This window comes from Ursus americanus, chromosome 9 (genome assembly GCF_024610735.1).
Source record: "Ursus americanus isolate L20-20 chromosome 9, mUrsAme1.1.p, whole genome shotgun sequence".
Lineage (NCBI taxonomy): Eukaryota > Metazoa > Chordata > Mammalia > Carnivora > Ursidae > Ursus > Ursus americanus.
In genome coordinates, this window is record NC_142135.1 from 3,776,554 (window position 1) to 3,802,902 (window position 26,349).

At 55.4% G+C, this 26,349-nt stretch overlaps 1 protein-coding gene across 10 annotated transcripts in view; it reads left to right on the top strand.

Annotated features, from left to right (window-relative positions):
- The window catches only part of TRAPPC9 (trafficking protein particle complex subunit 9), a 596,424-nt gene that overhangs the window by 401,905 nt on the left and 168,170 nt on the right, over nucleotides 1-26,349 (top strand). For all 10 annotated transcript variants that reach the window (XM_087864581.1, XM_087864582.1, XM_087864586.1 and 7 more), the window contains one exon: nucleotides 3,160-3,270. In XM_087864581.1, coding sequence (XP_087720707.1) covers nucleotides 3,160-3,270 — 111 coding nt within the window. The remainder of the gene's footprint in view (nucleotides 1-3,159; nucleotides 3,271-26,349) is intronic.

Genomic DNA, 26,349 nt, shown 5'->3' on the forward strand with positions numbered 1-26,349 from the left:
GTCCCTGGCCAGGGCGCTGCACGCTTCTCCACCTCAGTTCCCTTCCCTGGGAAGAACAGACAACGAGGTTTGGAACATTTGCTTCCATCTTCGCGAAGAGCACAGGGTTTCGAGTTCTAAGTCTGTGGTGTTGGTCGCCTTACTGGTGTTGTGGCCATGTGCTGAGCCTCGCTGTCCTTACCCGTGCACGGGTCCAGTGAGGGCAGCCTCGAGGGCGCCTCACTGTCGTTACCCGTACATGGGTCCAGGGAGGGCAGCCTTGAGGGCGCCTCACTGTCGTTACCCGTACACGGGTCCAGGGAGGGCAGCCTTGAGGGCGCCTCACTGTCGTTACCCGTACACGGGTCCAGGGAGGGCAGCCTCGAGGGCGCCTCGCTGTCCTTACCCGTGCACGGGTCCTGGAAGGGCAGCCTCGAGGGCGCCTCGCTGTCCTTACCCGTGCACGGGTCCGGAAAGGGCAGCCTCGAGGGCGCCTCACTGTCCTTACCCATACACGGGTCCGGGGAGGGCAGCCTCGAGGGCGCCTCACTGTCCTTACCCATACACGGGTCCTGGAAGGGCAGCCTCGAGGGCGCCTCGCTGTCCTTACCCATACACGGGTCCTGGAAGGGCAGCCTCGAGGGCGCCTCGCTGTCCTTACCTGTGCACGGGTCCGGGAAGGGCAGCCTCGAGGGCGCCTCACTGTCCTTACCCATACACGGGTCCTGGAAGGGCAGCCTCGAGGGCGCCTCACTGTCCTTACCCATACACGGGTCCGGGAAGGGCAGCCTCGAGGGCGCCTCACTGTCCTTACCCGTGCACGGGTCCTGGAAGGGCAGCCTCGAGGGCGCCTCACTGTCCTTACCCATACACGGGTCCGGGAAGGGCAGCCTCGAGGGCGCCTCACTGTCCTTACCCATACACGGGTCCAGGGAGGGCAGCCTCGAGGGCGCCTCACTGTCCTTACCCGTGCACGGGTCCAGGAAGGGCAGCCTCGAGGGCGCCTCACTGTCCTTACCCATACACGGGTCCGGGAAGGGCAGCCTCGAGGGCACCTCACTGTCCTTACCCGTGCACGGGTCCTGGAAGGGCAGCCTCGAGGGCGCCTCACTGTCCTTACCCATACACGGGTCCAGGGAGGGCAGCCTCGAGGGCGCCTCACTGTCCTTACCCGTGCACGGGTCCTGGAAGGGCAGCCTCGAGGGCGCCTCACTGTCCTTACCCATACACGGGTCCAGGGAGGGCAGCCTCGAGGGCGCCTCACTGTCCTTACCCGTGCACGGGTCCTGGAAGGGCAGCCTCGAGGGCGCCTCACTGTCCTTACCCATACACGGGTCCAGGGAGGGCAGCCTCGAGGGCGCCTCGCTGTCCTTACCCGTGCACGGGTCCGGGAAGGGCAGCCTCGAGGGCGCCTCGCTGTCCTTACCCGTACACGGGTCTGGGGAGGGCAGCCTCGAGGGCGCCTCACTGTCCTTACCCATACACGGGTCCGGGGAGGGCAGCCTCGAGGGCGCCTCGCTGTCCTTACCCATACACGGGTCCGGGAAGGGCAGCCTCGAGGGCGCCTCCCTGTCCTTACCCGTGCACGGGTCCGGGGAGGGCAGCCTCGAGGGCGCCTCCCTGTCCTTACCCGTGCACGGGTCTGGGGAGGGCAGCCTCGAGGGCGCCTCACTGTCCTTACCCGTGCACGGGTCCTGGAAGGGCAGCCTCGAGGGCGCCTCGCTGTCCTTACCCATACACGGGTCCTGGAAGGGCAGCCTCGAGGGCGCCTCACTGTCCTTACCCATACACGGGTCCGGAAAGGGCAGCCTCGAGGGCGTCGAGATGGAATTAAGAGCCAGCTGCCGGGGCTGTTTGCGTTCCACCCTTCCTTTGCTACCAGCGAAGCCTTGAGAAGTAAATTTGAGAATTGTGATGCCCTTGGGAGGGTCATGTTCTGAAGACACAGGAAGCTGAAGGAGACCCAGAGCACAGATCCTTTCCTGAGTCTTTCTTTCCCTGTGAGAAAGTACTCCCCCCACTCCAGAATGTCTTCTGCGTCCGTTGCTGATTTCTCTGTCTGCTCCGGTCGTGGGTACGGCTGTCCCGTCCAGATCAGCACACGCTTCCGGATTCCTGGCCATGTGCCCGCCGGGATACGTGGTATTTGAGACCCTGGCTGAGTCGTAGGCAAGCTTTCCACCGTAATGGGAGTCTAACAAATGGGGCTGGTGCAGATGATGAGCGTGTGGGTGGATTTTGTCCGGCACATGTAGCCGGTAAGTCCGGAGGGCCAGAGGCTCTGAGGGGCCACTTCAGCTATTGAAGATGTCACTGTGTCCAGACTCCTCCTGGCCCCACTTGGATCCGCTGCCTCCGTGCCTCCAAATGGGTGCTGAGCTGCTCGGTGTCCTGTTCATCTCGGCGCAGGGTGGACGGGGGAAATAGGGAGTCTGAGGGGTGACACCTTCTTCTCTCGGGGGCAGGTCTTACGTGCGATAGAAAGCCTCCAGAAGCCTATCCTTAGTGGCTAGAACTTTGTTTCAGGGACCTGTCCTGTGTCAGGGGGCACTGGGAACTTGAGTATGTTAGTGTTTCCTTTCTGGACCAGACAAATCGAAGGGGTGGAGGTGTGTGGAGGGTGGGAATGAGTGAATCTGCAGTATCTTCGCGGCTCGGAAGAGAAGGAGGGAGTAGTCTGTGCAAGGCTCATAACAAGTGCGCACACAGGTACCTGGGATATGGTTCTCCATGTTCCAGTGCCCAGCACCTTGCCCCATACCTGCAGAAGGCAGCAGACATCCGCATCTGGGGTCATGGCACGGATACAGCGGTTGTCGATCGGCACCGTGTGCCACGTGCTTTCCCACTGGTGGTCTTACTTCCGGGTCAGGTGTTCTAGTCCTCACATACGCGAGGCTTGGAGAACTCTGGTGACCTTCCCAGGGCCACTTGCTTTGTCAAGGGCACCCTGGGCTGTATGCATGTGTCCCCGGGACTGGGGAGGATTGATGCCCAAACCCATTTTGCAGAGTTCGGTGAGTTCAGAGTGAGCGTCTGTGATCCTGTATGTCTGGGGCATGTGACATTTTGATAAATTGCACCTCCGACGTCCTCAAGCAGTTTGGGAGGAGAAAAAGTCTTAAGTTGCTCTGGTTTGGCTTCCAGAAGATCCTCAACTTTCTCTTGTCCTCTGTGCAGTACCCGGCAGTGCCACCTGCTCCTGGACGTCTTCAACTCCACGGAGCACGAGCTGACCGTCAGCGCCCGCGGCAACGAGGAGCTCATCCTGCACGCCGGCGAGTGCCAGCGGTGAGTGTCCCCACCTCCTCACCTGCGAGGCGCTGGGATAACCCTCCCTCCGAGACACCAGGGGAAAGGCAGTCTTGTCTCTCTCTCAGGGGAAGCCTGGTTGTGATTCAGGTTCCGTGAAAGATTCTGAGGTGGCTTCAGGTTGGAGGCAGGTGTGAAGTCGGGGCGAAGCCCAGTGGTGTCCATCCAAGGAAACGGGCACCTGCTTCCAGGCCCCCCTCTCAGAACCCTGAGGCTCCCGGGCAGGACTTCACTCTTCAGTTCAGTTTTCAGATACAGAAAGTTGTATCCGGGAAGCCTTGTCCTTGATTGTGGGGCCTCTATCAGTATCTGTAGAAAGCCCCTCGGAGGAATTCCACAGACAGACAGGCAAGGCTCAGACTTCTGGGAGAGGGGCAGCGCCACCCAAACCCTGTCCCCAGAGGGCAAAAAGGTGGCTCCACCAGACCCTGGCACAGAGTCAGCTGTGGGCCACGCCTCGCAGGAGCAGAGTTGGAAGTAAGAGCGGACCAGGAGTGAGGCCAGGCTTTGTGGGCGTGTCCCGAGGCAGGCAGAGCTCCCTGACTTCAGGAAGAAGCTCTTCTGTTCTGGGGGCCCCTTACCCAGGCCCTCCCCCGCCGTCTGCCGGGCCTCTCCCCAGATCCACTGCTGTGTCTCCAAGCCCAGCTTGGATGTTAGGGGCATACCCTTATAGACGGAATTATCATTGGGATAAGATGTAGATGGAATACCATTTTTATTTTTAATTGCAAAGTACTTCCCACCTGGAGAAAATACCTTAGAAACCAGCACACACATATCCCAGATGTAAGCACTTGGTTCACTTTCGTTAGCCCCAGACCTGTGTGTGTGTTCTTGTCTTTCTCCCTCTATCCCTTCTCTGTCTTGTCTGTGTCTTTCTCTTATTTTAAGGAAATGAAATGTTAAAAAGTAGCTAACAGTAACAGAGTCAGTGGGGGAAATGTAAATTCACTCCATACTCACCAGAACGATTGAAGTGAGGGACCCGCCAGGTCCGAGTGTGGGCGCGGAGGTGAAGTGGCTGGAACTCGTGCGCCTTGGCAGGAATGTGAATGCGTGCGGCCACTTTGAAGAGGGTCTGCGGTTTCTTACAAAACTAAACATACACCTACTCGGTGCCCAGCAGTTCCAACTCCAGTAATTTATTCAGGAAAAGTTTAAATGTTTGTTCACAAGAAGACCTACACAAGAATGCTCGTAGCCAAAAAGTAGAGCCCAGATGTCCATTATGGGAGAGTGGATAAGCAAAGGGTGGCATTTTTCCTGCAAATGGAATAACACCCAGCAACCAAACCTAGCACATTCCTAACATATCAGTAGGGGCCTCCCAGGAACGGAACCCGGAGCGAAGGGAGCCTCCCCGGGAGAGGCAGGTACCATGCGACTCCAGTCACTCGAAGTCCCAGAATGAGCCAGCTGGCCTACTATGGAAAAAGCAGAGCGTTGCTTGCCTCTGGAGAGCTTGGGGTGGGGTTTGGACAGGAAGCAGTACGGGGGTTTTCCAGGTAAGGTCTTGGGGGGCAACCTGACGTGTGTGGGGGCTGCATGTTGTTTGCATTTGTTAAGAATTTTGTTGTAAGTCGGTTTTGTATCCAAAGAAAAACTGCGTGCAAGTGTTGAGCTCTAAGCGCAGCTATGCTGCTGGAGGCTTTGGAGGGCTGCGCGGTCCCGGCAGTGGTCTCTGGAATGCCTGAAAACTAGGACGAACGATGGAAAGGGATGGGAAGTGGAGAGGCTCGATGGAAAGGCACATGGAATAAATTTTCATGGTGCAGACTCTTGCAAGGGGCATGGAGGGTGTTCACGGAAGAATTCTTTCCACATTCGTTGTCTTTGCCATTTTTCATAAGAAATCGTTGGGGGGAAGACGATGTTGGAGAAAATAAGTGAAAGAACAGTTCAGTCCTCCTTCCCGTCTCACCGTCTTCCTCCCCTTCCCCTCCCTCCTCGGGGGGATTGCAGTCTTGGAGGCGATGGAATCATTCATACCATGTTTTGCTACTTTTATTGTATTTATATCTACAACCAAACATTATTTTCAGAGTTTTTATGACAAGCGCTTCTATATCACATATGTCTTTTTAAAAATATGTCTTTTTATAACTTTAAATCAGCATTATGCTTTGGAGATAAATATAAATCTGGTTCTCTCCTTTCGACTGCTATTTATGTTTTGTTGCATGAATACGCCACTTTATCCATTTCCGTGCTGATCCGCGCCGAGGTTTGCTTCAGAGTGGTGCCGTCTGATGTGATTATTGTTAATGACCCTGGGAATGCCGAGTCAGTCCCCATGGCCCCTAGTGCAGGACCGTTGGGGCTGATAGTGGGAAGCTCGAGGCCAGGTGACTTGGGGGCATCCCCCTGGAGATCTCACGGCCTCTGCCCCTGCAGAGCACTTGCTGTGTGGGGGTGGCTGTGTGGGGGCTCCAATGCTCCTGCACACGGGCCGCGGAGGCCAAGGCTCAGGGTTGGGCGCCTGGTGCAGGACTGGCTCCTTTGTAGGGCGCCCGTGCAGCCCCTGGGGTCTCCACCACCGACAGCTGTCTGGGCCCCATGCTGTTCTCCGAATCGTGAAGGAAGCTGTCTGCTCTCTGCCTGTCTTTGTCTGGATGTTTTGATGTGGTCTGAGATCCCAGAGGACGTAAATCTGGTCGTCTTATGACACTGACATGAAACCGGTTGTTACAAATTTATAAATTGTTAAACTTGTTCTCAGCTAAATCGTTCGCATCGGTGGAAGGCTGAATGACGTTGGCAATCCCACTCGCAAATAATCACAAATTAGTTTTCTGCTTCGGGCTTCCTCATTATTGACCCTTCTCTTACATTCTCATTTCTCTCTGCTCCTAGCTCACACATTCTTTATTCATTCATAAAATGTTCACCCAATAAATATTGATACTTGGAGACTTGTTCTGTGGTGCCTGTGCCGGGCTCGGGGAGTGCCAGGGAGAGCAGGGGACCCCCCCCCCAGCCCGGGAGCTAGGTGTGATGAGGGTGACGAGTGTCTCCCGCAGCTGGGCACCTGCCCGACGGGGCATCTTGCTGACCTGCGGTGGGACTGGTAAACCAGAGGTCAGAAGCCATGTCTGGCTCTTGTCCTGCTGCCCCTGCTAACCGGTGGTGCCGGGGAGCCCAGTGTTTGTGGGGACGCAGGGAGGCACTTCCCATCTGCTTTTCAAACATCTCTGGCCTTGCCTGGATCGGGTCGGACACATGCTCTGCCTCTGGGGAGGGCGACCCAGTGCTCACAGATACTCTGCTGGAGGAAGCAGAGGTGGCTGAACCTGGCAGCACCGGAAAGCGCCCTGCAGACCTCGGCCACAGATGCTGTCCCTGTGTCCCCAAGCTCTCTCCTCAGTGCCCTGTCCCTTCCCGGAGTCCTGAGCTCAACCAGTCGCCTGCCTCTTGCCTTCTCCCATGAGGAGCCTTCCCCAGCGTAGCTCCGGCTGTGCCCATGGCTGAAGCAGCCTTCTCTGTGGCCAGGCGTGGCCGCTGTGAAGAGGGTCAGGCTCTGCCCCTTGGTGACTCCAGTTTAATTCCTCCACCTGCGTGTGCTGTTCCCACTGCTGCCTGGGAAGTGGGCGGATGGTCGACACTTTCTGCTGGAGATGGCAAGGAATGCTCTGTGACGAAAGGCCACGGTCCTGGGACTCGCATGGCGTTCTTCCTGCCCTTCCCAGAATCCGGGCACCCCGGGGTCAAGAGGCATTTGACTTCCTTTTAAGGGTGGCCTGTACTCCAGGAGAGGGACCAACTCAAGTCCTCTTAGATTGTTGGGGCCTGTGCTGCTCCTCTCCTCCGGGTAGAAAGGGGTGGCCTCATCTTACCCAGGACAGGAGCGCGTGCTTCCCAGGGGAGGAAACAATGGAAGGCGGAGTCACTGAGCCTGCGTGTTTGGAAGTGAGGGCGCTTCAGTCCACACGGTGCATTCGCAGGAGGGTTTGTCTGCGTTTTACGGATGAGCGACCTGAGCAGCGATCAGAGTCCCCTGGTGGGCTCCGCAGCTGTCTGACTCCACGGCTCTGCTTACAGTGGTGACCGATGGTTAAGAACCGGTTCCGTTCCTCTCCCCCTTGCGCTCTGTGCAGCCTTTGGTAAGTTGTGACCAGCGCCGTGAAGTCCACTGTCCAGTGTGAAGGCCGGCAGAAGGATGGATGGAGAAGCATACTGGGTTGTTGGCATCCCAGGTGTTCATGAATTCATTCCACACACATTCCCCGAGTCTCAGGCTGGTGCCAGGCCCTGCCACGAGGTGAGACAGCGAGCGAAGGTGGGACTTCTGTGTTGGTGTGGAGTAAAGGCGCACAAACAGGCAGTTGGCATGCACAGTAAGGGGAATTGAAAGCACGTGGGAAGAAAACTGGTCCAAAAGGGGTGAGGGTGGCTGGGAAGGCTTCCTGGAGGAAGGGGTGCTGTGTTGAGCAGGACAGCTGAGTAGGAGTGAGCTGGGGCTGGTGTACAAGGGGATGACGGCAGCCCAGGTGCAGGGACAGTGTGCTGCCAGGAGCGGCTTGCAAGGGTTCCCGACAGAACGCTTGCGTTCTTAGCTTAGAAGCATCACTCCTATTACCATGTTTCTTAGAGATTTCTTTCTAATCGTAGAACTTAAGCGACAGCTTTTCAGCAAATGGATGTACAAAGTACTGTCTCACCTCCCTGATCTCTTCTTTAGAAGGTCCTCTGGAAATGACTGACTCATCTTGCCTCGGGAGGGTCTGTGGCGTGGTTGGTGCATCCATTCTGTAATTAGGGACCACGAGTTAAGTTCACTTTTGCCAAACGTGATTCAGGACGCTCGGTCTGTTGTGATGACGTTTCCAGGGCCCCCCCCCCACCCATCACCACGTTCAGAATGTCTTCCGCCAGCCTCGCAGCTGGGTGCCCGCAGCAACGTCATTTTCCTCTGGGGGCTGGCGTGCTGCAGGCACCACTTTCGTGGGCAAGGGCATCTTTATGCCTCACGGCTGAAGCTCAAGTGTGAACATTGTGCCTGTTTTTGCTTCTGAGTAGGAGAGGTCAGAACTTGCCAAGGGTCATGCAGTTGGTTGCCACCGGAACCCAGGGCCGCCCGTCGACCGCTGGGCCTTTCTACAGGAGCTGTCTGCAGCTCTAATTTCAAAAGATGACCAGAAACCATAAAAAGCTTTTCTGAGTAAAACAGCATCAACTTTCTTAAGAAAATACAATGTTGCCAGCAGCTGATTTACTGGTAAATTAAGATGATAATTATTGTGGGTTTTTTGCTTAATTGTCAAACCATTAAAATTAAATTTCATGACCACCCTCATTTATGTATGCATCTTTTTAATCTCTGGTAATAGATGTTACTCCGTGCCTCAAGCTACCCCGTTTTGTTCCCCTGCGTCACACGGAGGCACCGGCTGCGCAGCGGGCCCGGCAGCAACGTGAAAGCGCTCCCTCCCCGGGGAGGCTGATCGCTGCTAGGCCGTGAGCAGAGCCGTCTCGTCTCGTGAAGCCTAGGACGGCCTTCACACTGGGAGGGCAGGGACGGGCCCCCGGAGTACGCTGCACGTCGTGACTCTGGAACTTGACCTTGACACTCTCCCAGTGGCAGAGAGGGCCAGGCCCCCGTGGAGCCTCCCACCTCTTGCTAATCCGTGGCGGGGCTGCGGCCTGCGGTCCACCCTACCTGATCGCTGTCATCATCCCGTCTCCGCAGATGAGGAAACAGGCTCAGAGAGGTGACCAGTGAGGAGCTGACCAGGGTCCCCTCCTCCTCCAGTGCTTTTGGCTGTGGTCTCACGAAAGTCTTCACGGGTGCGTGGAGACAGGGACGGTGATGGCACGGCGAGGCCCTGCCTGGGTGCCCGTGGTTGCTGAGCGCCTGCCCCTGGAAGCGGATGACCGTGATCTCGGTGCAGCCCTACCGCACATTGCATTGCAGGTTCCTGCATCCCCACCCCTAGAACAGCCCAACTCAAACACCTGGTCCCCCACTCAGCCGCCTGCAACCTCACTGGTCTTGTTTAGTTCCTCCGCGTGCTCTGAAGAACCGCGTGCGGCATCCAGGGAGCCCCTCGCAGTGTGCAGCGCCGTGCTCGTGCTGGGCGTTCCTCGACCATATTTACACTTGCTGCCCATCCTCCATCAGGGTGGCACACCCTGCCCCTGGCACTGATGGGCTGTGCCCTTGACCTGGGTGGTCCCTCCTGCCGTCATTCTGGAGGGCTTTGGGGAATTTCTTTTTCAGTCTGGAAGGAATATGAGAGAGTCCTTCAGAAGTGGCTTCCAGAAGCAAGGAGAAATCATCTTGACATGTTCTCATCTCTTCAGCTGACTGATGAGGAAAATGAGGCTCAGGTCTGGTTAGTAGGCCCTGGGCAGTGACAGTGGAACCCGGGGTGGTCAGTCCCCTGTCCAGAGCGGCCTCCATCACCCCACTCTGCCTCCCTTGTAAGGAGCAGTTTTCAAGTTTCCTAATAGAAACGGGGACAGCCCTTGGATGGGTAGGAGCCTCTGATGATTGGCGGGCAGCAAGGAGAAACACTGGAGTCCAGCCTGGAGGAGCTGTCAGGTTGCAGAGTCAGCACTTTGGAACATGCAGCCGTTTGCTGATTCAGATGGTGGAGAAATCCTTTCTCTCAGAAAAGGAAAAGATGACTGGATTGGATCCATACCCAGTGCAGCTTTCTCTTCCTCAGAACCCTCCGACATGGGGCGTCTTGTGGGCGTTTGTTCTGTGTTCCCGATCAGAGTCTTCCCTTTGGTCCGTCTTTACACGTGCCCCCGCCCCGGCTGCAGGTGGTCTTGAGTTCTGTCCCGCAGACTGAGGCAGGTGGACACAGACCTGGGGCCGCACCCAGCCTGTGTCCAGGCCCACCGCCGGCTGGCTCAGCCATCCTGGGCAAGTGGCCTGGCCTTGGTGAATTTCCAAGCGCTTTTCTGTATTTTGTTTTATTTTTTTTTTACTTGTATTTAAATTTCAGTGTACTTACAGCGTAATATTAGCTTCAGGTGTATAGTACAATGACTCAACACTTGCATCTAGCACCCCAGTGCTCATCGTGACAGGTGCCCTCCTTAATCCCCATCACCTGCTTCCGCCATCCCCCCTCTCCCTTCTGGTGACCATCAGTTTGTTCTCTATAAATAAGAGTCTATTTCCTGATTTCTCTCCCTCTCTCTTCCCTTTGCTCATTTGTGTTTTTTTTTTCTTAAAGCTGCATACGAGCGAAATCGTACACTATCTTTCTCTGACTTATTTCACTTAGCATAATACGCTCAAGCTCCATTCATGTTGTTGCAAATGGCAAGATTTCGTCTTTTTTTATAGCTGAATAATGTTCCATTATACACGTACACATACACTGTATATAGTGCGTGTGTGTATATGTGTGTGTGTGTGTGTGTATACGCACACCCCACACACCTTTAACACACACACACACACACCTTTATCCGTTCATCAGTCGATGGACACTTGGGCTGCTTCCATAATCTGGCTATTGTAGATAATGTTGCCATAAGCATCCGGGGTGCATGTATCCCTTTGAAGTAGTATTTTTGTATTCTTTGGGTAAGTACCTAATAATGCAGCTGCTGGGTTGGAGGGGAGCTCTGTTTTTAACTTTCTGAGGAATCTGCACACTGTTTTCCAGAGTGGCTGCACCAGTTGGCTCCCACCAACATGTTCGCATCCTCGCCAACACCTGTTGTTTCTTATGTTGTTGATTTTAGCCATTCTGACTGGTGTGAGATGGTATCTCATTGTGGTTTTGATTTGTGTTTGCGGGATGCTGAGTGATGTTGAGCATCTTTTCATGGGGCTGTTAGCAATCTGGAGGTCTTCTCTGGAGAAATGTCTGTTCAAAAAATCCATTTTTAAATAGGATTATTCATTTTTTGGGTTTTATAAGTTCTTCATAGGTTTTGGATAGCAACTCTTTATCAGATATGCCATTTGAAAATATCTTCTCCCATTCCATTGGCTGCCTTTTAGTTCTGTTGACTGTTTGCTGCGCAGAAGCTTTGATGAAATCCCAATAGTTTATTTTTGCTTTTGTTTCCCTTGCCTCTGGTGACATGTCTAGAAAGAAGTTGCTATGGCCGAGGTCAAAGAGGTTGCTGCCTGTGTTCTTTTCTAGGGTTTTTATGGTTTCGGGTCCAAGCACTTTTCTTTAAAATGGGGACAATATTGCCCAACATTACAGATCGTTACAAATACTAACGTTAAGCTGTGTCGAGTAGCGCCCCCGAGACCCACGGTGGGCACTACACAGGTGGCAAACAGTTACTCTGCAGGACCCTGTGTCACACCCGGGGACCGGTTCCCCCCAGCCTCGCCACCTTGGCTGGAGCACGTCTCAGCCTGGGTGAAGGGCATGTGTCTGAGGTGTCATGCTTCCTTTCTGGCGAGATGACTGTCTCAGAGTTTTGCTCAAGTAATTAGCTGTTCTTGGGAGCCTCGTTTCCCTGGCTTCTCAATGCTGTCTGAAGTGGAGGCAGAAAAAGTTGTCATCCATCAGGAGTCGGAAGCCACAGAGAGGATGTAATGTGAAGAATTGCTCCCAGGCGTGAGGTTGTAACTAGGTAACTGTGAGTGTAGAGTGCACCAGGGAGGCTCTGGTGTAGCAGCTGCAGGAGGCATCATCGTCCCTGGGGCTGGGGGCCTAGACAGCGGGTGGGGATTATTAGTTAGAAGCTGGGGACTGTGGCGTGGAGCTGATAGTCAGCACTGTAAGGGACGCCCGAGGTCTGGAGTCTGAGAGGGGAAATGCCATGTTGGTGGGCTGCAACCGGTTGGAACCCGGGGTGGAAGGACATCGCTCAGGAACAGATGGGAAGCCATAGAGGAAGCAAGTCCCTCCTTCCCCCATGTGCCACGTCCTCCTTCCACCTGTGCGAGGCTGGGAGAGCAGAGATGTGGCTTGCAGAGTGGGTGCCTGCAGGACCGGCACAGCCTTGCCTGAAGCCAGCTCTGCCTTGTGCCCCCTGAGCTCCGGGTACAGTTGTCTTGCTCTTCTGCATATCCGTGGCACATTCTCACTCCTGCCAGACTAGAGGGTCCCCAGCTGCGCTGCCTATTGTAATTTCAGGGACCTTTGAAAAAGAGCGATGCTCGTCCTCTCCCCCCAACCCCATGTCCTGGTCCGATTGGCTGGGCGCCAGCAGGACACCGGGATTTGTGACTCTAACTTGCGGTCAAGAGGAGGAACTACAGGGCCAGACAGTGAATTACTCGAGAGCAGTTTGTGTCTTGGTTGTTCTCGAATATCTCCCCTCCTTGGCCCAGTGTCCAGCACATAGTAGGTGCTCAGGTGATTCTGATTGAGTGGGTCAGCAGTCGGCAGGCTCTGCTCGTTGGGAGTCTGAGGTTTTCATTCTCTGTGTGGCTCCAGGATGCAGCCTAGATGCTGAGGTCAGGGTAGAAAATGCCTCGATCAGTTGCTTTGAGTTGACTCACAAGGGGCCATGGCCTGTGATGGTACAGTTGTACCTTGTGTATGTTGTCCCTGGCCGGGGGGGTCTGATAGTCCCCCCACGTTCTGCTTGGGAGCTGTGCCAGGGGTGTGGGTTCGATGGGAGGAAAGCATGCCTTTTTCTGATTGGTCTACCCGAGGGAGTGGGGTTTTGCCACGCGCCCACCTAGAGGGGACGTGTGTTTCTAATGTACAGAATGGCGTCCTGTGTTCCCCGTAACCCTGGGTGTGTCCTCCTAAGTGTGATTCTTCTCATTACCTTAATCTGATAGATCTGTTCCTGTGGGGAAAACTTGAGAAGGAAAGTATAACATTTTATTCCCTGTAGACACCTTGTTGGTTCTCGAAGTTTGAGGCTCACCCTTACATCAGACTTGTGCCATGGGTGTTTTATAAGTAGTTAGAGACAATGTCTGTATAACGTGTTTCATTCTGCAGGGATTTGGTGGAGGTCTGTGGGCATGGGGACGGGTGGCGGTAGGATATGTGCACCGGGGCACTTTCTTTTATGCCGGAGCCTTAAAATCTGTAACAGATAACCTTTGGCATTCATTCATATTTCCATTTGTTCAGTAATTGGTGCTGTCACAAGAGCTGAGAACCAGACCTAGTGCTTTGTGCATGGAGCCCAGGCTCATGGCAGACTGCCCACCCCTGGTATGGGGCGCGGGGCGGGAGTGTGAGGGCAAGGGGCTCATCCCCTAGCCAGCCGGGGGGTGGGGTGGCTGGGGACAGCTTCTCGATGCAAGACCTTCATGGGCGCTTTGGGCCAAGAAGGAGCTGGCAAGACAAGGGCAAACTGGGTGGGGGGTTGTTTAGGCAGAGGGCATAGCTGTGCCAGCCAGGGGTTCGGGGTCGGGGAGAACACACGGGGTTCTGCAGGCCAGAGGCCATTCAGAGTTGGAGCTGCAGGCGGGAGAGGAGAGGCCAGGGCGAGGCAGGGAGGCAGCAGGACCTGTGAGCCAAAGCTTGGTCTCTCTCTGGGGGGAAATGGATGGTCATGAGAGGGTTTTAGGGAGGACAGTGTCTGACCGGCCTCTAGGGAGTGACCGGAAAGGGGGGAAAGCTGGTGAGAGCCTGGGTGCTGGTTAGGGACGTCACAGTGCTGACAACTGCGAGTGCCTTTGGTGCTGCGAGGAGAGGCTGGGTCCCAGAGATGCTCGGCAGGGAGGAAGAGTTGGCAGGATTTGGGCGTGGGCCCCCTTCATCAACAGGCCTGAAGTCAGCCCGGGGACTTTCCTTTCTGGGGGGAGGGTCTCATGTGAGGCACACGACGCCCAGGAAAATCGCAGCGGCCTTCCTCGGTCAGTGGCTTCCACGACATTTTTCACGTAATGAAGGAGGTACTTCAGAGTGGAAAACTGGCTCGGAACGTGGGTCACAAGGCAGGGTCTTGGAGCTGAGTGCTTGCCGATCGGAACTGTCAGCGGCAGAACCCGAGTGAAATGGGGCGGACATAATAGAGTCATTTAATCTGTGTCGGTTCAGAAAGTCTCTGCGAAGTCACACTAACTCCAAGACCGATACGCCGCTGGAACCTGCCCGAGGTAGACACAGTTAAACCAGCACCGTCGAGAGCTTCGCTGGATGCCCGTTGGCCACGGCGGAGAAGGAGCATCCGAGCTCTCCGCGCTGACTGTGCTGCCACTGTGTACTTGGTGTGGTCACATGCGAGCACCCCACCCGCAGGCAGACGACTTGCGGTTCTCTCAGGCCTCCTCTCCTGCCCTCGAACCGGGTGATCCCCGCTTGCCGGCTGGGGAGACTGAGGCTCGGCGAGATCACCTGACTCTTTCCAGGCGACACTGGGCTCGCGTACGAGCCAGGCTTTGAGCCAGGTTGTAAGTCGCTGACCGTACCGAGCTCCGTCCCACCGCTCGTTCCGACCAAATCGGAAGCTCCTACCAGGAACCACACCGTGTGCCAGGCCCTGAGACACACACAGCAAAGGCCAGCGACTCCGAGGCCTCATGGTGTATTGGGAGGGAAGGCCCGCAGCGAGGCGAGCAGAATGCAGGCCCGGCCAGTGCAGGAGGCCCGGCGGGCTGTGTGTCCTTCCTGGAGCGTGGGTGCTGAGCCTTCCAGTGTGGGAACAGTCTTCTGCCCATGCAGGGTCGTCTTGCTGGCTGCCTTCCTGAATCTCTGTCCAGACATGCCTGGAGTACATGCGTGTGATACACAGCGTATGTTCTGTGTGCACGCGTGTGTTCAGAGACCTGAGTTTATACACACCTGCACACACACAGTAAACCATGGATGTTATTTGTAATACCTGTGAAATGTTATCACAGCTCATGGGCTTTGTCTGAAGTCAGTTCGGGGCTGACATTGTCTCCAGAAATGGTGGAAAGGCCGGGAGCTCCGGGGCATGGAGACCTGGGTCAGAGTCGTCCTGCATTACTCCTGCTTACTGTTTCATGCCAGGCAAAGTACTCAGTCCAGCGTCTGTGCTGACATCTGCAAAGCAGGGACGGGGATGACACCTGCCTGGCGAGGTGAGTATGAGCGCTCAGGTCCCTGGCATCGAGCTTGTCCAGCATTTAGTAACGGCTCCATAAATGGGAGGCTACCTCTGTTTTCTTAGAGAAACTTTGAGTGCTCTCCCGTGTTGGGAATACGGCATTCTGAAGAGGAAAAGAGGCAAAGGCCCTTTACTATGGGGCTCTGAGGGAGTGGACGTCTGCTTTCAGGAGCGCATGAGCTGTTGGCAGACGGTGCGCACCGGCAGCATTCCAGAGCCCCGCAGGCCTGCCGCGTCCTACTGTCCCTGCAGCCGTGTCCTCCCTCCTGACTTCAGGGTCATCCTGGAGACTCCTGAGGCTCAAGACAGGGGACAGAGTGGGCTTCCCATGCTGGGAAAGAGCTGGCGACTCCTGACAGAGGAGCCTGTTTCCAGGGCTTGATGGGGGCCTGAGGACACAGATAATAAGCTGGCTCTGAGAGGTGCGGAGGTCGTAGGACTCCAGGCCAAAGGCTGCGGGTTTCCTATAATAAAACAGAGCATAAGCCCATGTCACTGAGCATCCCTCATCCCCAGGGGACCAGTTTATTAGGGAAAGTTTTTTACCCCCTACTCTTACTGTTGGGGTAAATGTATCGTGACCTGCACGCACCGTTATAAAGTCCTCTGTGCTCTGCCTGTTCAGCCTGCCGTGCTCCCAAACCTGGCAGCCACTGATCCTTTTACCGTCACCTCCGTTTTCCCTTTTCTGGAGCGTCCTAGAGTTGCAATCATACAGGGTGTAGCTTTTCCAGTTGGCTCCTCTGAGTTAGCGATCCACGTTTAAGGTTCATTTCTCTTCAGCGCCGAGTGGTACTGCTGTGTGGATGGAGCCCGCGTGCCCGCGCCTCCTGCAGCTCACGTTGGTTGGGTCCGCGTCTTGGCAAGGACGAGTGAGGCTGCTGTAAACATCCATGTGCAATTTCAGTGTGGACAGACGTTTTCAGCTCCTTTATGTAAATACCAAGATGTGCGGTTTCTGGATCACATGGTCAGAGTACGTTGAGTTTTATAAGAATCATTGCACATTTTTAAAAGCCAAAAACAGCGCATGCTTCACTGGCCTTTCCACCATGCTGTTTCCAGTTACTGTTCCATCACAGAAGGAGATGAAAACGAAAGCCGTTGTGTTTGAGCAGCACAACAGAGCGGTTCAGGGTGTGCGGCCCCGGTCGGTGCCCGCGGACCTTTCTCGGGAGTGCCCTGTGCCGCGCGGCCTGCCTGTCTCTGCGTCCTCTGAGACTGTGGCCCTGCGCCCTCCACCCCCCATGTGATGTCGGTGTCTGCTTATGAGGCTCTCCGCCCTGGGAGCCACTCCGGCCGGGCTCACGTGCTCGTCAGCTCTCTGTTGGCTCCCAGCCAGAGAGAAGCAGCTCCAAATCCCTTTCCATATCCTGCTGTTGTGGCCAAGGTTCTCTGCAGTGACAGGGGACCCAGAATCTTGGTGACTTAGCACAGCGAGTTTCCTGGGCATCCCAGGGTGGCTCTCGCTCTGCTCATGTTGCTGTCATTCACGACTCACCTTCTGTCTGATATGTGCTGGTTTCGTGGCAGAGAGCAAAGGGAAGGGGACGGGCCGCACGGCACCCCGGGAGCACGTCACTGCTGCATGGGCCACACGGCACCCCGGGAGCAAGTCACTGCTGCACGTTTTGTTGGTCCAGCAAGTCCCAGGAAGCCCGAGATCAGGAGGTGCGGGAGGACAGTCCCATGGGGAGGGACACCGAACATGTGGACATGGCTGCGATCTCCCCCATCCTCACATTTCCTCCAGCCTGGCGCCTCCGGCCCTCGTCCTCGCCCTCTGTTAGCAGGCTTGCTTTGTCCTCTCTGAACGTGTTGGTTACGGTCGGCTCTACTCTCTTTCCCTCCTTCCAGTGTGTATTCGGACGGCATTCCTGGTGCCGTGGTGCTGAGGAGGGCACACAGAAGTGCCCGTCTGGCCTGTGTGATGCACGGGTGCGTGGTGGGCACTGTGTCTGCTGGGGTTTACTGAGCACCTGTGAGACTCCAGCTACGCTGCCTCTCCCAGAAACAAGCCCACTCTCCGCTCTTGGGTTTTGTGGTAGTGGGACCAGAATGGGACTGTGGTACTCGGACACCCAGTGAGTGCCCAGCACTGGTTGCCTGGCTCGTATACTTCTTGGCCTCTCAGTGACTCAAAGGACAGGGAGGCCCGAAACCCCCTGGTAATGGGAGAGACGGACTGGCCGGACTGGCCGCCCTGGCCCCATGGGAGAGTGGCAGAGGGGGCCATGCCCTGACCTTTCCCGCTGTGTTCGCCCATCCTTTCTGGAAGTTTTTTTCTTTTCAGAATTGGTATATACCAAGGACCTCTTCCCCGGGAAGCCCCCTCCCTCAGTGAGAATGCAGTGCGTTGTTCTGGAGGCCACACTGCCCTCTGAGATGCCTGTCTGCCTTGCTTCCTTAGCACTGCTGACTGGTGATTAGGTTAAAGGAATTCTCTTCTTTCCAATTAATCATCCCTCATGAGTCTGTTCTGCGTTCAGCACACAGCAGACTCCCTACTTAACATGGAGCTCCCTCTCTCTCCTCTGGGATTCTTCTCTATTTTTAAAAAAGTAATTGCATTATTTGTGTTTGCTCCTTGTATTTGGGGATGTTTCTGGAACAAGGAAGCAGAGGTTATGGTCGATGAATGCTAATGGACACCTTGATAGGAAAATCTTAGTTAGCCCATGCCAGCTGGGGGCTCCCAGAGGCCAGGAGGCAAAGCCTCTGTGCTTTGGGAGCCTTTGTTCTTGATAATTATTTCTATTAAAAATTCACGGAAGCATTGTTTTCTGCTTACATAGGACCTCAGAACACCTTGTCCCCTCACCGTCCACAGCTCCGTGCATGACCCTTGTACTCCCTCACCCGGTGGGGCTGATGCAGACCCCGGTTTGTTCCGAGGAGGCCGGGGGCCCAGAGGAGCGGCTGCTGCCTCACCCAGGTGTTTAGCCTGGAGGAAAGGTGATTTCATGAGTTGTCACGTGGGGAGGACCTCCGAGAGCCCAGCAAGGCCCAGGATCACAGAGGGGATATTTCAAAATACCCAAAAATATTCTCACTACTCCTCCATTAACAGCCCTTTCTAGGTGCCTGAATGTGTGAGGCAGTGTGCCAGGTGTCCAGGTCTGAGAGGAGCAAACTTTGCACTGTAGTTACAGGTGGCATGGGGGGTGGGGTAGGCAGCGCCTCCCTTGGGGAGCGCCTGCTCTAGGGGACCAAAATGGACCAGGCAACAGTTGCCGCCAGCCAGGCGGGCTCAGGACAGACAGCAAGGAGGGCGCTGGGCCTGGCCTGCCTTCACGGGTCAGTGTAGGATGAAGGTTCCCATGGGAGAAGGCAGCTGCTGTTTGGCTGGTTTTGCAGGCAGCATCTCTCTGCCGCTCTCACTGAATCATCTTCTCCAGTGCACATGTTAGTAGCCCCGAGGTCATAGTTCTTTGGTAGAAATGTTTAATATTTTAGGAAAATTAAAAATCTAGCCTCTCTCAAACATTGCTTAACTTCAAGCACTCAGAAAATGTAGGGAAAACCAGTCTTGCCATGTTTGATTTCCCTCTTCAACTTCTTAATGTTTTCTTAACTATTCTTAGTATCATTTTGGAGATGTGGTTCTGAATACTTGTAATGATTATTCTGAAAACACCTAACCCTTGACTCTGAAAATTGCAAGGGGTCTTTGAGATCCCCAAAGCCTAGACCCCACATTACCGATGTGGGTCCTCAAGTCCAGAGAAGGCAAAGTGGCTTTTGCAAGATGTTGTAGCCAGCTGGTGAAAGAACCCAGACTAGACTTGGAATTTGGTTTTCTGATTCGTGGATGCCCCCAGTTGCTTTATCTTCCCCCGGGCTGTGGGTTCTTGGTGAGGGTTTGGGCCAAGGATCTCCGAGACTGGGTGTACTGTCCGAGTCAGGTGTAGGCTGGTTTCTCCCTTCTCTCAGCGTGGATTCCCTGCTCTTTCTCCTTGACCCAGGCCAGGCATCATCTCTGCCAGAGGCCTTCCCTGACCTCCTGAGACCCTACTTTCTTCTCCATGTGGCTGAGGCTGCACTCTGCCATTACCAGGTGTCTGCAGGTACCTCTCCCCAAGTAGGTGGGGGCATTGGGAGCAGGGGCGATGCTTAGTTATTTTCTCTCTCCCCAGGGTCAGTGGAGCAGTAAGTGATTAACCAGGGTGGTGGACAGAATAATACCCCCCCACCCCGGATATCTACATCCAAATCCCTGGAACCTGTGGTGTGCTTCCTTACATGGCGAAAGCAACTTTGCAGATGTAATTAAGTACCTTGAGATAAGGAGATGATCCTGGTGCCTTAGTCTGTTGGGATTCCTGTAACAAGATGGTTTATGAACAATAGAAGCTTATTTTTCCCAGTTTGGGAGGTGGGAGGTCCAGGATCAGGGTGCCGGCACGGTCAGGCTCTAGAGGGGGCTCTCTTCCGGGTTGCGAACAGCTGCCTTTTCACTGGATCCTCACAAGGTAGAAGGAGGATAGTAGCTCTCTGGTCTCTTCTTATAAGGGCACTGATCCCATTCATGAGGGCCCCTCCCTTATGACCTGCTCACCTCCCAGAAGCCCCACCTCCAGATGCCATTATACTGGTATTAGAGACTCAGCACTGGAATTTTGGAGGGACACAAACTGGCAGTCCGCTACACCTGGGGTATCTGGGTAGCCCAGTGTAATCACAAGGATCCTTACCGGGGAAGCGGGAGGTCCTCGGGTCTGAGGCAGGGCAGCTGGGACAATTGAAGCAGAGGTTGGAGGGAGCCAAGGCATGCAGGTGGCCTCCAGAAACTAGAAGAGGCAGGGAAGCTGGTTCTCCTCTGGAGCCTCCTGGAGAAATGCAGCCCTGCTGACCCATGTGAAGACCTCCGACTTGCGGAACTGTACCGTGATCATCTGTGTTCCTGGAAGTCTGTTGGGTAATTTGTATGTGGCGGTCTGTTACAGGAGCACAGAGAGCTAGAGGGAGAGTGGGTGCATGTGTGCAGCGTGGAAGAGACGCCTTCAGAGGCCGGCCCAGGGACTGGCTCTCAGGGTCGGCCCTTCACTTTGATGAGCGCAAGGTGGATGGTAATGCCTGCCCTGCCTTACCTCCCGGCGGTTCTGAAGCGGTTTGGAGAAGACGGTGGGGTGCGTAGTGCTTGGCTGCCCCTGCAGGGTACCGAGCAGGAGCTGTCCCTGTGCTGATGTGCAGTCCTGCCTTCTGAGCCATGGGGGTCTTGAAACTTGTGCTTTCTGAGGCCAGCAGCCCTAAGGTCCAGACTTCAGCTGCTGACCATGTTCCTGCTGCTCCCCGGTTCTGTATTTGGTCCAGTGCTCCGTCTCTAACAGCTCCATTACACGATTCACTTTATAAGATCTGTGCAGAAGATTTGCACATGCGCCGAGTGTGCCCTGCATCTTACCTGAGCCCAGAGCACAGTGATGGGGGCGCAGCCCGCGTCTGCGTCCCCCTTCAGCTCAACCCTGCGCCAGGCTCTCTGTCCGGAAGGCTTTCTCTACTCTTCACGGTGGCCCTTGGGATGGTAGCCACTGTGACCGCCGTGTCTTACAGATGGGACACAAAAGCCCGCTGAAGTGAAGCTCTCTGCCCTGGATGGACCAAGCGGCTGCTGTCAGTCTGGCCCGGGTCTGCCGGTATCAAAGCAAGGCCTTTCTAGTCCCCACTTTGCCTGGACACCCATCGTACTCACGTCCACGGACTATTCTCAGCCCACACGCTACATACCGGTACAAGGGCAGTTTGTGTATTTGGGGGTAAAATACATAGAAATAGAAGTAGAATAGGTTGTAATGTTTCTTCTGCAGCTCTGCGGATCTCATGCTCCACGCTGTACCTTGACCACTGTGCCAGGCAGTGGCGAACAATGTGGTTGCCTGCTTTGTGCCAAGCCCCATGCTGGGTATCTGGAAATACTATGTCTGCTCCTCCTAGATGCTATTCCAGGTTTCACAGGGGGCGGCTGAGGGGATCAGCCATGTTATTCATTCCTGCACCAGGATTTGCTGAGGGCCTGCCACGTGCCTGCAGCCCGCCGTGTTCAGTCCCGTGAACTCACCTGCGAACCCAAGACAAGTCTCTGCTCTCCTGGGGCTGACGTTCTAGTGGGGTGTGTACCGATGGGCGACGTCCGGTGATGAGAAGTGGCAGAAGGGCGATGAGGAGGTGAGGAAGGAGAGCAGGACAGAGCCTCACGGGCTTATGGACATGCTCTGGATTTACTCTGAGCCAGGAAGGCACTGGAGGCTTTTGAGCAGGACTGACGTCATTTACAGTTGTTATTCGGGGATCAGCTGGTAGGCCCAGGAACGGGGTTTCACACCCCCATCCTTGTGGCTGGAGGCCTGGGCCCTCTCCTCACATCTGGGCCTTCCCCACGCTTCTGATTTCCTTGCACTGCTGGAGCTGGGGCTTCGTGACGTGGGCCCTGAGGGTGTTAGCCAGGGTCACCTTTCCCCCATTTCCCCTCATCCCTAGGTGGGCACGGCTCCTGTGGTGCACAGGTACTCAGGACGTGCAGAAGCTGGACCTCAGGTGTGAGGGACGGTCCCTCTGCCTTCCACGTTTGGATGTCCTGCCATGAAATGTGGAGGTTTTCATGAAAGTACACACGTCCTCATGCTGCAGCCTTGCCACAAAGCCATTTGATGATCTCTAACAAAGAGTCTTGAAAGCTTTTGAGTAAGTGAATGATTCCCTCCTGGAAGGCTCTTCTAGTGGGAAAAAAAAAATCTATAGGCCAAGTGTTGAATGCAAGGATTGTATTTCTGTTATTTATAGAAACCAAAATGTCTGACAATAGGGCATGGTTAGTAAATTATGTACATTTATATAATTGACTGTTACGTGGCTATCAGAAATTGTGTTTTTAATAGAATTTGTAATGCCATGCTCATTGTCACAGGAGTGATGCCAGCAGACGCAGGCAGGGAAGGCACACTCTCTACGTGGCAGCGAGGGAACGTGCCCCTGGGTGTGTCTGATGGGGGTCACACCCGAAGCCATCCCCTTGGGCCTCAGTGCCTTGGTCTGCAAGGCCAGGAGGTGCCGGGGTTGCTACTGGACCCCCTGATAGGGAGGGAGCTCTGCTCAGCTTCCCACGGAAGCTGTCCCCGTGTCCACCATGTGCTGATGTTCACGGGTGCTCCCATGAGGCTGGGTGAATGCAAAGCTCGATCCTCGGGAACAGGACCAAGACACAGCACATACCTCTAGGCCCAGACTTCAGGTGGACCTGACGTTTATTCCACCAACCAGGAGAAGTGTCCGCCACTTCATTCGCAGAAAAGGCAGGGTGCGCGCAGGTGTCTGTGATAGGATACACAGGACACAGAAATCCAGGAGCGTAAATAACGCATGCGTGTGTTCACGTGACTGGAGGGAAATGCAGCTGAGTGTTCACAGTGAGAGAATCACAGGGGAATCTTTTCCTTCTGTGTCCTTCAGCTTTTCTGACGTGCATGCCGTGGTATTTGAAATAGAGACTTTTTTTTAAAACCCTCACCCAGGATATTACCAAGTGCTTTTTGGGTTTCAATGTGCCTTACTGCCCCTTTATTCCACTTTTATTGTTGTGTGTGTGCATTTGGGTTTGCTCACCTTTTGTCTACCAGAAATCCCCGGTGTCTCTGGGGACAGAAGCTTCGTCTTTTTATTAGGGACAGATTGGAACTCGGCACTGGCCCATCTCGTTGCCGGCCCGGCACCTTCCAGCGGTCACTGTCCTGCCGCGGCCGCTCTGCACAGTAGCGCAGGAGTCTGGAGATCCAGACCTATGTTCCTGACCCCGAAGGAAAATCAAGCTTGTTTAGAAAGCAGCTTTTGGGTTTTCTGAAGCTCTGAAATGCTCGCAGCCAGACAGCTGGCCATCTTGTGTTTTCACTTCTCTCTCGGCAGTAATGGAGTCTTTCCTCAGTGGGGTTCGCTCAGCACCAGCGCCGCCTCCGCCAGGACAGAGCGCAAGGGCGAACGTTAGCTGGCTTCCCGTGCGCCATCTGTGGAGGGCAGGGGACCGCCGTCCTGTGGGCGAGTCCCGACAACCCTCCACCTGGCCGCGGCCAGCCCCTGGGCTTACTGCGCTCTGCATCTCGCCCCTGCACACCCGCCTTCTGGGCATCCTCTCCATCCTCTTCTCAGTTTTAGGCTCCCTCTATCTGTTGGCCTAATCAGGTTCCCTGCCATCCAGTCTGTCCTCCCGTTTCAGGACGGTCGTGTCGGTACTCCGTCAGCTTCCCTCTCGCAGCGCAGGGAGGCCCACACGCCTGTGCCTGGCTCACGGGTTCTCCGTCTCCCTCCTTCCTGTTCATGCTGTTGTGGGTTCCGTCTCAGGAGATCTCATCTCTGCTCCTGAAAGGTCTCTGTAGTGGGGAGGCAGACAGAGGCCAGACTGCGAGGGTACAGCTTCCTGTCACATCATCTTACTGGACTCATCCGCGTTTGTCCATTCGCGTGCGTGGGCCTGCTCCCCTACCCGCGTGCCTGTGTTCTCGCGGAGTCAACCAGACACACCGTGCTGTTCTCCTACACATGTTGTTCCCTCTCAGGAACACGCGTTCTCCCCCCACTGACTGAGTCCTCCTCCTCCCTACGTTGGATGGGATGTCCTCCTTCCAAGGGGCCCTGCCTGGCCATCCCAGACAGGTGCGTCACTGACGCCACTCTGCTGTAACTTGCGTGCATTTTTCTTGCATTTGACCTTCTCTCTTCCATTCATTTGATTCCACACATGTCACTAGTACCAGGCCCTAAACTGCTTGACAGCAGGAAATTCAGTACGTTTTTACAGTCTTTGTCTACCTGAAGCCTGCTCGCACGTACTTGGTCCTCAGTAAACGTTTGCTGAATGAATGGATTGAAAGAAAATGTACGACGTGTGTTTTCATCCCTCTGTGCCCTTGCCCACGCTCTCCTGCTCGAGGAATGTCTGTAACCTACATTCCCTTAGTGCTCTCCAGCCCCGGGTTGAGAACAGGCACCGTGGCAGACTCGTGCTCCCAGCTGCACGTGGCGGGCAGACGGGGACAGTCTGTGGGCTGTGACTGCACACACGTGTGTGGTGGGTTTTTGTGTGTTCCCACTGCTTCTGCTATTGAAATGTCACCTTACACGTGTGCAAGGAGCAAGACAGACATTCCTGACTGGAATCTAATGTCCCATAATCCGGCTTGCGGAGTTTTATTTTCTCCTGCTCGTTTCTGACTCATAAGGACGTGTTTTGTTGTTGCTTGCTTGTTTTACAGAACTTGCTGCTGGGAACAGTTGGACAGAGAAAGCAAATCTTCAGACGTTAGGGGTTAGGCCTCCGGGCACCCTGGGCTTTTTCTGGGAGCTCCCAGGAGCACAGTCATGCTGCATGAGCAGGCGCTGCGGCCCCGTGCCTGCTGGGCTCTGTCCCGGCCCAGGAGGTGTGGGGTGGTGCTGGGCAGAGGTGGTCAGACCTGACGGCTGGGTTTTCTGGTGCAGCGGACGGTGGCCATGAAGTGTGGGCCTTGGCTCAGGCTCCAGACACAGGTGGTGCGTGGAGCTGGCCCGGTCAGGGGTCCTGCAGCCTAAAGGCATAAATAGCTCTGACAGGGGAATCAGGATGGGAGGAAGTTTGGAACAGGCGCAGGATAGGATTGGGCGTGGGGGCTGAGTCCCGCGTGGGGTGGCCTCACTAGGGCGTGTCCATCCTGATGGAGTCTCACCTCGCGTTGCCCCACTTGGGTGTCCAGGCCCCTGGCAGTCCAGCGTGCTTGGAGACTGTCCTAATGGGACGGGACAGGGCTCGGCCACAGTCCTCGGCTGTCCCGTGGCTGGCTGTAGGGCGGGCCTGGAGTACGCTCATCGTAGGCCACGGGGGCCAAGCAGTTACATTGAATTCCAGCCCCCTGCTGGGCGAGATCTTTAACCCCTGACCTCAGGATTCCCGCCTCACAGCAGTTTCTTGTGAACAGCAGGGGCTACCGTAGATAAGCACCTGCTGGAGCGCCTCACATGTGTGCCAGGTGCCCATCTGTGTCCCGCTCCCTCCCCCCGGCCCTTGCTCCAGCACAGAGCCTTGACTGTCCCTCTCTCTGGGCACGTGGCCTTCAGAACCCGTGGTTCTCCTTCTCAAAAGGAGCAGCGCTCTGACAGCAGAGTGTGGGTCTCTATCCTTCGGGCAGATGGATTGTACTGAGCCGGCTGTGACTGGGTGTGGACGTGACTCAGACGTTAGTCCTGCCCCTGCAGAACGTCCAGTCCAGGAGAGGAGACAACACAGGACGCACGTACAAACAGTAGATAGGGCGTGCTACCTTGACACGGGGGAGGCCCAGACTCCAGTGTCCCGACAGGACAGCCCTGGACCCCTGGGTGTGAGATGCTAGTGTGGGCCTCTGGAGGCCCCGGAGCCCAGACTCGTGGAACGGCAGGGTTTCACCAGGCTGAGCTGATGGGGAAAAATTAAGCAAAGGCATGAAGGTTTAATATAAATGGGACCGTTTAGTTGGAGGAATAAAGACACTCGGGGCAGCTCAAGAAGTGTGAGGTATTCTGTCAGGGAAGTTGTCATGGGCTTGGTTGTGGGGCTGGGACAGCTGTGAGGCCCTGGGGCAGCCACTCCTCCTGTCTGCCTGTCTCAGGCATCTGGTCTTGGTTGCCGCCTTCATGTCGAACTGCCTTGTCTTTCTTCACCCCACCGTGGCCTGACCCTGGCCCTGCCTCAGTGTGCCTTTCTGTGCGAGCCCCCACTGCCACCTGACATTCAGGATCTTTCCACTCACGGAGCTGCTCCTGGAGGGCTGTGTGTGGGTAGAGCTGGATAATTGGCCAAAAGGTCGGGTATGTTTGGGAACAGAAAACAACAGGTCAATTTGATTAGAATGCAGAGTCTTTGGAGGGGAAGAGGAGGCCAGTGGACATGGAGGCTGGAAGAGCTGGCAGCCCCTCGCATGTCCCGCTGACTTCATTTTGCAGGAGGTTTAATCCAAGAGGAGCACAGCGATTTGCCGTGAATGTCTAGCTTGGCACTTTGCTTCTCCACGCAGCTTTAAAAGTAGGCGAGCGTGCTTCCTGGCTATGACCGAGCTTCCTCTCTGAGAGCACCTGATGCCAGCCCCTCCTCACCAT